The sequence below is a fragment of the Silene latifolia genome, chromosome Y (assembly GCF_048544455.1).
Source record: "Silene latifolia isolate original U9 population chromosome Y, ASM4854445v1, whole genome shotgun sequence".
Lineage (NCBI taxonomy): Eukaryota > Viridiplantae > Streptophyta > Magnoliopsida > Caryophyllales > Caryophyllaceae > Silene > Silene latifolia.
The window spans coordinates 336,801,244-336,813,437 of NC_133538.1; the positions used below are offsets into that span (position 1 = coordinate 336,801,244).

Below are 12,194 nucleotides of genomic sequence, written 5' to 3' on the forward strand. Positions count from 1 at the left end.
GATATAAAGATTCCTTTCATTCTTAAGCGAAGACAATATACATTGAGGCTATGCTACGCTAGACAATAAACAAGAGTCGGGGACAATCACTTAATCATGTTGGAATTTATGTGCTGAAACGAGTTTTTAGTAATGACCACCTTTACGTAGAAGCGTCAAGAACAACGTCATCCAAGGGATTAAGGTTCTTATCGTGATAGAGAACAAATGTATTAAGGCCAAACGAAGGACATTCTTTACAAAGAAGTTTTCACAAATTTATCAAATTATGTGTCGTATTATATATTTTGCATGAAGCTTTTAAGGACAAGTAGTCTTCATTGTAAATAGTCAAAGACTATTTCTGTTAAAAACCGATGTCGCGCGAGATTATAAGAATAATAACTCTACAATCCAATTATATCTGTGGATGGTATACAACTGATATAGTCAATACCAAATGCCAACATTTTTGTTCCGTTTTTGTGAGGGAAACTGATGATTAATCACTCTTCATTTAAATCAACTCTCGAAATTTTGTTTGCTCTCATTTTCAACATGGTTTGACTTTTTGTTAAATTTAATAGTTTTCTATTACCAGACCATGGTAAGGTAAACCAACGTTTCAGCGTTGCCATAAAATACTAACTTGGTAACTCAACGGTTTTAAATGATGTCATAAAACTAATAAATAATGTTGCCCCGTGCATTCTATGCAATGGAATCACATGTATTTTTTATTGTTGTTTAGAGACTAATAATTCTATTGGAATTCAGTTTGGATTTGAGGTTGTGAGAAGTTTATAAGGAGCAAATACTCTTAATTGTAAATATATATAATCAAGGTAAAATTATGTTTAAAAGATTTAACATTTTCTTTGAACACACTATATATAATTATGATAATTGTTGTTTTATGTAACATCATTCAGTTTTACATAGTTGTTGTAGGTTAAATAATTTACAAGACTCATAAAGGTCTGTCTTCGTTATTAAGGATTCATTTTGGTGAGCTCCACCATGTTGACATAGAGAGATTTTTTTATTGAATTAAAAACCAGTTGTGCTTGCGACAATGAAAAAGCAAAGTACATATTATAACTAAATCACTTGATGTTATAAATACTATTGAATGCAAAAATTTTACTGTAAAAGCACTAATAATTCGTCAATCAACTATACCAACCATGATTTTTTTTCATCAATGATTCAACATAGTTAAACTTTTTTGTTAACTTAAGAATATATTTTTACCGCTAATCCTAATAGGAGCCCCGTACATCGCACGGGTTACAACTAGTAGTGTGAGTATTTGGAGATTAGTAGTACTGTAGTAAAGAGTGAAATGCAAATCTAAGGCAGAGTAAATGCCTTAAAAAATCATTGGAGATTCAAATAGCAGCCTCATAGAAATGACAGTAGCATTGCATTTTAACAATTAGCACTACCCCCATCAATTCTTCACACACACATTACACATTACTGGAGACTGTAACTCTTGATTAATCAATCCGACTCATTTTTTGATCTGCTACATAGATTGAGTGAAGTTGAATCAACTGCTTACTACTGGGTGATCTCTCCGTATGGACGACATTGACATCGCCGCCGCGGCGGAGATTAACGCATTGACGCCTCCGCCGCAGCAGCAACTTCCTCCGCTACTGGTGGTATCGGGGTCATTTAAAGAAGGAAAATCATCGTCTCGAAGGCGACCGTCAAGGCGTCCTAGCCTCGGCGACAACGACGAGTTTCTTAATCTCCTCCATGGCTCCGATCCGGTCAAACTTGAGTTCAACCGCCTCGAAAATGACCTCCGAGGTTGATTCATTTCTCTCTCTCTTTCTTTTTTATTTATTTAATACAAATGTAGATATTTTGCACCGTTTTTTAGTTTTATTTTTAGTATATTTTCGGTCAAGGTTTTGTTTCTTGATATGATTGTTGGATTATTGTAGACAAGGATAGGGAGCTTGGGGAAGCGCAGGCGGAGATCAGAGCACTCAGGTTGTCGGAACGCCTTCGAGAAAAAGCCGTTGAAGAGGTATAAATTGTTAACTGTCTGTTCGCAGCTCTATTTACTGTATTTCGCTGAGATCTATGTAGTATTGTAGTTGATGTCGATATGTGGATGGATTTAGATTTAGTGCTACAACTATTGCTTGCGTATGTGGAGTTCCAAAGTCATATTTCAGGTTTACGGATTGACGCTCTAGTTAGTGTGAGATTGTAAGAGCCTCTATGATTCTAATGAAGCACTGGGGAATTTGGTGTGAAATGGATTTATAACGCATTGGAGTATTTGGTGTGTAATGGATTTATAACGCATTGGAGTATTTGGTGTGACATATTATTAAAGAGAATGCAAGTAAGCAGGAGTGCTAAAACCGATGTTTACATCTGAGTTGCAGTTGAGTACATTAAAGGTTTGAAGCATAATAGAGAGGTCGAAAAAGGAAAACCTAGGACATGTGAAGGAGTTGATATGGAAAATGATCACTGGAAAATACTGCCAGTGTTCCAATGTGAACAGCATTGAGGGCTGGGTTACCAGATTCACTCAACCCCAGTGGTTCGCGAATTGAGCACATTCTATCATGACCCGTACTTAAAGTCTAAATATAAGACACTTTATCAAAAGTGTAATGAGACGTGGCGTATTCATATAGAATCAGGTCACCTTGATTTGGGGATGGTCATTGAGGGAACATTCTTGTATTGATCCCTCTTCTCTAAACAATTCAAGGGTTTGGTCTTTAGCCCTTTAGTCTGGTGTAAATGATGAGTAGTCTTCTCTCTAAACGAAAATTATTGAAGAAACAAATACTTTGTTCGCCTCGGTTGTTTCCCTCTTTAGGTTGATGATTTTGAGCTTTGATTCCTTAGATGGGCAATATAAAATCTATTTCTCATAGACTTGGGTTGTTGACTTCGGCGTGAGGCTGTAAAGAAACTTCTCCATTATATTGTTCACCATCCAAAATTCTATTATATCTGGGATAATATGACCACTTTTCGATTTCCAAGGGAAGATAAGTAATGAGCTGGGCGCTACAGTATATTACTCTCTCCATTCCATTTTTATACTCCCATTTCCTTCTTAATTTATCCCAAATTGATTGTCCCCTTTCTAAATTTATTAACGAAACTGAGTGAACTTCCAATATTACCCCTTGATATTCAACCACCACTCGTTATATTACAACAACATTGTTTCCATTTCGTTATTTTAAAAGGGTAGAGATGTCATTTTATCACTTTTCTTTTAAATCATTCTCAAAATGGAGACGAGGACAATAAAAATGGCATGGAAGGAGTCTTTGTTATATGCAACCGTGCTTATCATCTTTGCATAACGCTTCCAGTTTTACTGCCTATGAGCCTCAGTACTTTGTTTTGTCGTTAGAATAACTGCTCTTTCTTCTTGTTCTATTCTTGTATGGTATCCCTTAGGCCTTATCTACAATTAGGCTTACTTTCTTCTTTGTGCTGTCTTGAAATATCAGCTCTCTGAAGAATTAGCAAAGGCGGAAGAAAAACTTAAACTAACTGAAAATATCTTAGAAAGCAAGGTAATGTTTGATCTTTCTGCTCATCTGCTATACACAAAAGTTTGTTAGCCCTGTTGTATACCTCTAAACAACTAGATGCCTCCAGAATCTTGAAATCAGGAAAATCAATGAAGAGAAGAAGGCGTCAATGGCAGCTCAATTTGCTGCAGAAGCAACCTTAAGAAGGGTCCATGCTGCTCAAAAAGATGATGATATGCCGCCAATTGAAGCCATTCTTGCACCTTTAGAAGCCGAGCTTAAGCTTGCTCGACAAGAGGTAAATGACTGGGGCTATTCACTTAGATAATTGTATGCTGTGTCCATATAGCACTCGACTGAACTGTTGGTCACCTTTGCTCGCAGATTGGGAACCTTCAGGACGACAACAAAGCATTAGACCGTCTCACCAAGTCAAAAGAAGCTGCGTTATTGGAAGCTGAGAGAACTGTTCAGTCTGCTCTTGCTAAGGCTTCTATGGTGGATGATCTCCAGAATAAAAACCAGGAGTTAATGAAACAAATAGAAATCTGCCAGGTATCTTTACTGTCGCTGATGTTAATGGTTCTTCTCCATGGTTCTCAGATATGTCCGCTAATCAGCCCAATGGAATGGATTGACATGCCACATGCTTGTTATTTAGGAGGAGAATAAGATCTTAGACAAGATGCATAGACAAAAAGTATCAGAAGTGGAAAAGCTGACCCAAACAGTCCGGGAACTTGAGGAGGCCGTTCTTGCTGGAGGTGCAGCAGCCAATGCAGTGAGGGATTACCAGCGTAAAATGCAAGAGATGAATGTAAGTTTTTTTTCCCCTTTTTATTGAACTTCTCTGTTACAGGATGTATACAATCTGTCATCTTGTTCAGAATCCCCTGCTATTCTTACCTCTTGGGGACACTTCCTCTGATAAGGCATATAGGTGGTTTTTTTTGTCAAGAGAAGTTCATCTTTCTGATTTTGAGCTCCCTGCTTTTGTTCTTTGATCTGCAGGAAGAAAGAAAAACCCTTGACAGGGAGCTCGCTCGTGCAAAGGTAACTGCTAATAGGGTGGCTACAGTAGTGGCTAATGAATGGAAAAATTCAAATGACAAGGTGATGCCAGTGAAGCAGTGGCTAGAAGAACGACGGTTCTTGCAGGTAACTTTTGTTCCATCTATGTTCTTATTGTGTTTATGACTGTTCATTTTCAATGTTGGAACTGGTTTGCTTCACAATTTAGCAATGCACAGGTGCGTACTGCACACGTGCATAGTACTCTGGTAAGATCAGAGAAAAATTTAAAATATTGATGTTTGTATCATACATTTCTTGTATGTGTAGGGTGAAATGCAGCAACTACGAGACAAACTTGCTATAGTTGAGCGAGCTGCAAAAACTGAAGCTCAGTTGAAAGTAAGATTAAATTCCCTACCAAAAGATACTTGTTCTTCTGTCTTATCATCATTCTTTTTTTTTCTTTTAAAAAGGCTTTCTGTATTGTTGCTAGTTGCTAATAGAACCAATAATTCATTTTTCATCAGGAAAAATTTCAACTTCGTCTCAAAGTATTAGAAGAGAGCCTGAAAGGACCTCCAACTAATAGTAACCGATCTACACCCGAGGGAAGGAGTGTAAGTAACGGGCGTCGTCAATCACTTGGAGGGGTGGATACCATGTCAAAAGCCAACGGAATTTTGCCCAAGCGAGCACCGACTCTTCAGTCAAGGTCTTCTTTAACATCTAGTGCTAGTATGATGCTGAGACATGCAAAGGGGGTGTCTAAGTCTTTTGATGGTGGCTCGAGGTCCTTAGATAGGAGTAAACTTATGTCAAATGTAAGCACTGCAAGCTACTCTGTTAACCTGTCTTCTGAGGGATCCAAGGAGAGTGAGGGTCAAAGTACTTGTAAAGAAAGTTCAGATGAAAAGCCCAATGAAGCACATACAGCAGTTAAGGAGGATAATGTCCCAGGTATATTGTATGATTTGCTGCAAAAGGAAGTCATTGGTCTTAGGAAAGCTGGTCTTGAAAAGGATCAAAGCCTGAAAGACAAGGACGATGCTATTGAGGTGGGATTTCTTTGTATTGGTGTACTTGTCTTTGTCCATTGACCTTTTCCCATTTTTGGCTGAAGTTATGTGCTTTTGCTTCAGATGTTAGCAAAGAAAGTAGAGACACTAACGAAGGCTATGGAAGTGGAGGCCAAGAAGATGCGAAGGGAAGTTGCAGCTATGGAAAAGGAGGTTGCTGCTATGCGCACAGAGAAGGAACAAGAGAATAGGGCAAAGCGATTTGCAAATGTGGCTAGTGCCAAGGGTCCTATGTCCACATCTCAGCTACTTGCTGGAAGGTTAGTGCCCATGATCTAGTCATACTTCAACGAAGTTTACCAATGAAAATCTGCTGAAACCACTTTGACTCTTGTGATAATGATTTTAGATTTATCATACTTCCTTTCTCAAAAAGAATGTCACTATTCTTAAAGTCTTTATGGCCATGAAGCAAAGACTTGCTCCTTGTGGTGCGAGCGGTTGTGTGTTTTTTTTTTTTTTTTTTTTTTTTGTTTTTAAAATTCTATTTTGCCGTAATGACCCTTGATATAGAGGGGCGGATAAAAAGATATAATAGAAGTAGGCAAAGATAAAATATGCAAATTACATAGCTATGTGTTTCCTCAGCAGTTGCTCTTCATCCGTGACATTCACTTTAAGATTTTATGCCTTACCTTGTGCTGCACTAAGGCTGATACATATTTTATATCAACTAAGATACTCTATTCTAGATTACTCTACTTTTACACCATTAGCGAATATTTAGCTAAAATACTCTATAATCATTAATCTAAAGCTAGTTCACATTATATATCTAAAAGAACAATTAGTCTCACTATAGACGGATATATCCGTCTAAAGTGAAAGACGGGTCAAATATGCTTAAAGTGGTGACATTTTTGGGCCCCACCATGCAACTTGTTGCTTGTCTTATGCTTAAAGTGGGTGGATACGTCTATAACTATAGACGGATAACTCCCGTCTATAATGAGAATTTGTGCTAAAAGAAAGTGGTGGATGGCTGGTTTAGCTTTACCTAACCTGAACTCAATCCATTGTTATCCCTATTTCTTAGTATTCCTTTTGAGATGTTCCTCTGCTTATACTGGAAATTATTATGGAGTACATTGGACAAATATTAACCTGACCCAAAAATACAATACAAATACAAATCCAGCACTAAATAATGAGTTAAGAGTTAAAATGTCGTAATCCATTTAAGTAATTGGGCTGACATGGACCCCACATGGAAATTATTTGGGTTAGGATAGGGTTGAAGCATTTGTACACGATCCCGACCGAAGTATCTCATTCATTACATGACACTTTATGTTTTATTAATACGCCCTCCACTCCATTTGATTAATATATACCTTACGTATATTCCACAAATGTATAGAATTGAATGGAATGAAGGGAGTACTCCGTAACAAATTTTAAATTTTATATATTTTCATTTTTCAAGCGAGTTAGCTTGGTTAAATGGTTTAGTTGGGTCAAACTGGTATTTGGGTCGTTTTACAAAGTTCCATGGATTAAGTGGGTTTAAATTGAAGTCTTACAAATATATGGTTATATGTGTTACACAATCCGGGCAGGGTTATAGAAAAAGTGCGTTGGATTCAGGTTGAGGTGTAGGTTCTTGACCTGTTTAAGTGGTTTGCTCAGGCTCAGGTTCGGTTTTGGGAGGGTAATGACCCGTTTAAAGGTGAGACAAACACGAACAAGGCATGACTTGATCTGTTTGATCCAAACGGAAATGTTGGTGCTAATTGAAGGACAGAAAAAAATGTCTGGAGTTTGTTTAGCATATTGGATTGGAAGCAAATAGAAAGGAGGGAAATGGAGGGGATCCGTTTCCTCTCATGGAAGCCAAATAAAAAATCATCCTAACACCAGTAACCGTTCGAAGGAAAACACACGTGGTCCACTCCCCTCCTCTTCCCTTTCTTCCTACCATTGTATCCACCATACAATGCCTTAGCCACTTCTTAGGGTTTGTTTGGATACAATAGTTGTGGGGGAGGGGAGGAGACAGGGAATAGAACATGTCATTGTCCTCACAACAAGGAATATTATTTCACCTTCTCCTCTCTTTCCCTTTAAAGACCTCCATCAAAAGACACTGGTTAATATACGTGTGTCTTGTGAGCTAAAACAATAAATTTATGTGGCATCAAATTTTTGAGTACAATTTTCGCTTCAACGCGTGGCTAATTGTTTGATCTTCCACATCTTTGTACAGGGCTGGGACACGAGGTGGATTAACACGAAGCACTCAATAACAATGGCATCCAGTTTTAGAATCTTGAACTGGAATTGGACTCCTTGTCCTGCTGTGATGTTGGTTTCAATTCCTTATATATTATGTGGTGGTTGGCTATAAAACTACAATCTGTGTCCGAGTATTTTGTATTAAGTGGAAATCCTTGCATCCTTAACAGGCGTGCTTCTGACATACACTGGTATCACACGCGAGTGTTTCCGGACCAGGAAATCTCTTAACTAACCTTTTGGCAAGAATATATTGGAAGGGAATGGTGTGGTGGTTGTATAGATAGATATTGTAGTCTTCTAGCTCATGTTGGAGCCACTTGTATGAGTAGTCTGCTTCTAGTGTGTTGTTTCAGGGTGGTTAATATTCTTGAAATCAGTTGATATCATCAGTGTTTCTATTTGTTTGTTTCTATTTGTGCTGTTTTGTTTGTTGGCCTTGATTAGGTTAACCAGGGAATCAGAAAGATGGACAAATCCCACTGATCAGTTAATTTAGCATATCGTGTATGAGGTATTTATTTTCTTTTTCTTTTTTCGACAATTGTGGTATTTATTTTCTTATTGCATTCAGTTTTGGTTAGGTTCCAACGATCGTGAGAAATTCTTCTCTTATTCTCTAAATTTGTCCATATGTTTTTGACACAATTATCAAGGAGAACTGGATGATGGTTTCCCTTGTCACTAGTGATTAATTGGTTTTTATTTGTGCACAAATTCTTATTTCAGACCGCACAATCCGTCTGAAACAATAAGACGAGTCAAATTAACCCGTATTACTACAAACAAATCAGGCAGCTTGACAAGTGGGATAGACAATGCATTTAATGAGCTGTATTTTGCTGCCATTTTGTGTAATATTATAATAATGCTTAGTACACTTTCATTAACTGCAAACACTCATATTTTTCTTTGACTTCATCATTTCATTTTCATCAAACCCTCAATTCTTCAATTCATCTAACACTAGTTCAATTTTTCATCTTCTTATTGTTCACGTTCCATTTTCTTATTCTTCAATTTATATATGGCGATCTCCGTCTTCATAAAACCATCTTAGTTTCCTTTTCCATTAATTTAATTTATAACTGGAAAAAAAAAAGTTCAAACTCACACAATGGCATCAGATAATTTGGGTGAGATTATCCCCGTAGAGAATGAACTTGATGACGTTCAAGCGGACTCTCATCGGATAATCGGATAATTTATTGTCTTTATAATTTAATGTTTTTGATTGATATTTTAAATTTTATTTCGCATGACTTGTTCTAGGATTGATTTTGTTGGGGAAGAAATTTGTAGATATATTTCTCTTATTTGAAACAGTCTCACGTTCCTTATTCTAGCAATACAGTGCTTTTTTTTATTATATGTAACCCGTTATACATATTATGTAACCATTTCATATTGTAATCTTACATAGTTTTGTCAATCTTAGTTGTTGAGTTTATAAGATTTTTACTTGTAAATTTGTATAGTTATAAATTTGTAACATATTACTTTTTTTTTTATATTTGTTGACAGAATTGTTTACTATGTAACCATTTAAGCAACATAATCAATAACACCACTCAAGTAACATGTATTCCACCAATGGTTACATATATACATTCATTAAATGTAGGTATAGTTGTCCAATATGTTACCATTTAAACAACATCGCTATCAATTTTACACTCATTAAACGGAAAATTCACGTGGTACCCTCGAACTTTGTTTTTGCACGTCATATCCAACTTTTTAAGTTTGTGTACATGATACCCTCCATGTTTTATTTCCATGCACAACATGTCCTTTTTGATGCTATAAAAAAAATTCAATTGCGCATAATTCATAGACCGAAATTCAGAATTGGCCAATTTTTTTTCCTAAAATGATTATCTCGTCATAATTTACGATTTGAGAAAAAAAATTGTCGACTAACATTTTACAGGGTATTTTGTTAACGGAAATATCAAATCAACCATATCTTCGATCTTAAATTTTCGAATGACCATTTTTCTTTTATCAGTTTATATATCTCGAAGAGGTAATGAATTTGAAAAAAAAAAAATTAGTCAATTCTGATTTCTAGTCTATGATTTATGCTCAATTGAAAATCTTAAGCACGATAAAAAGGGCACGTTGTGCTTGAAAATCAAATCTCAAGGATATCTTGTGCACAAACTTAAAAAGTTAGATACCACGTGCAAAATGACAAAGTTCGAGGGTACCACGTGAATTTTCCGCTCATTAAAATGGTAGAAAATTACATTTTTAAACTTGTTGTAAGAATTGTTCAATATGTAACCATTTAAACAATATAATGATTAGAATCCATTCAAGTAACATGTAATCTACAAATGGTTACATATATTGATACAATCATTACAATGTATGTATAGTTGTCCAGTATGTCGTCATTTAAACAACATTGGTATAAATTTTACAACCATTAAAATGGTGACATATTACAATTTTATACATGTTTGCACAATTTGTAAAATATGTAACCATTTTTACACTTTAAATCGAATTCGCTTTCATCCGATTATTTACAACCTTCAAATTAGTGTTCGTCGTCATCATCTTCACCTTTAAACTGTTCGTCGGCATCATCTTCGCCTTTGTTTGAACCACATTTGGTTCTCGTCCATTCTCTACAAAAAAAAAACAAGAAAATCAACAAACCTCAAAAAATAAAACAACAAACCAAAAAAATCAAACAACACACCCAGAAAATAAAACCTTGAAAATCAAACAACAAACACAGATCTACCCAAATCCCAGAAAATACCTCAAAATACATATTTAGCATAAAGTATGTCTCCATTACAGTATAACATGTCACTATTTACGTTTTAATAATTAACCACTTTAAAAAACGTGATTATTGAAAACAAATTCGTTAAACAAGAAAATAAAAATCTAATTATTGCATATGTTACCATTTAAGGCACATTATGTTAACACTTCAATATATCATGTTATCATTTATGTTTCTATTGCAGTCGTATATCATCATGTTACCATTGTCACCGTCACAAGTGTCCATTTCAGTAGCATATGTTAACATATTTCAATCACTAATTATTAACCTAAAACAATATAATAAATATGTTGTCATTTTGTTAATTATGAAATCATGATACAGATGATATTGATGAATAAGATAACTTGTATTATTACTGATATAACTTGTGTTTACAATGATTGTTGTTGATGTATATATAATAACATAAACCGACTTTAACTACTGCTGACATCAGCTTATAATTAACTTACAACTAACTTTGACTAATTAGTTATTCAACTAACTATGCTTTGTCCATAGCCCCCCTTTCAAGCTGGACTTTCTGAAAACTTAAGTCCTTGCTTGAGAGAGAAGAACTTATGCTGATCAGCTCCTAATGGCTTAGTCATCAAATCAGCTAACTGAAGCTTGGACTGCACATGCTGAGTCTTTAGAAAACCATCTTGTTGCTTATCCCTCACGAAGTGACAATCAATGCTTAAGTGTTTTGTTCTTTCATGAAAAAATGGGTTGAGGGCAATATGCTGAGCAGCTTTGTTGTCACACATCAGAGGAATAGGCTTTGGGACTTGTACTTTTAAATCAGCAAGAACTCTTTCTAACCAAATTAACTCTGAAGTAGTACTATACAATTCTCCATCTGTAAATCCTTCAAAATATCCAAAATGTATTTTCTTTGGTTTATTAATAAACCAGTATGATTCCTGGATATTTCCAATCCTAGGAAATATCTTATATGTCCCAAATCCTTAATGGTAAATGTTGAATGCAATCCCTCTTTAACCAGCTTGATAGTATCTTCTGATGTACCAGTGAGAAGAACATCATCAACATAGATAAGAGCAACTGTGAAAACTTGGCTGATGTCCTCAAACCTAGTAAATAAAGAATAATCATGCTTTGATTGCTCAAATCCTATACTCTGCAAGTACTTTGTTAACTCTTTGTTCCATTGTCTAGAAGCCTGTTTAAGGCCATAAAGTGACCTTTTCAGCTTACAATAATGACCATAAGGTACTTTATATCCCTCAGGTGCCTTCATGTAGATGTCTTCATCAAGAAACCCATGTAGGAAGGCATTATTAATGTCTAATTGATGCAAAGGCCATCCTTTTGCAGCAGCTAGGGCAAGTAATGTCCTAACTGTAGTAAACTTAGCAACAGGTGAGAAGTTGGGAGTGTAATCCTTATCCTTGACTTGTGTAAAACCTTTTGCAACAAGCCTAACTTTAAACCTTTCAACTGTCCCATCAGATTTATACTTGACCTTATATACCCATTTTGAACCTATGGGCTTTTTACCAGTGGGCAACTCAACAAACTCCCATGTTTGATTATCTTCTAAAG

The 12,194-nt window shown here is 35.8% G+C and overlaps 1 protein-coding gene across 1 annotated transcript; it reads left to right on the forward strand.

The window, feature by feature from the left end:
* Window positions 1-1,321: 1,321 nt before the first annotated feature.
* LOC141626224 (microtubule-associated protein 70-2-like) lies at window positions 1,322-8,235 on the forward strand. Its single transcript, XM_074440156.1, has 11 exons — window positions 1,322-1,800; window positions 1,938-2,023; window positions 3,486-3,551; window positions 3,637-3,807; window positions 3,894-4,064; window positions 4,171-4,326; window positions 4,521-4,667; window positions 4,851-4,922; window positions 5,051-5,578; window positions 5,663-5,859; window positions 7,806-8,235. The coding sequence occupies exons 1-11, from the start codon at window positions 1,566-1,568 to the stop codon at window positions 7,843-7,845; spliced, it is 1,869 nt and encodes a 622-aa protein (XP_074296257.1). The 5' UTR covers window positions 1,322-1,565; the 3' UTR covers window positions 7,846-8,235.
* The last annotated feature ends 3,959 nt before the right edge of the window (window positions 8,236-12,194 follow it).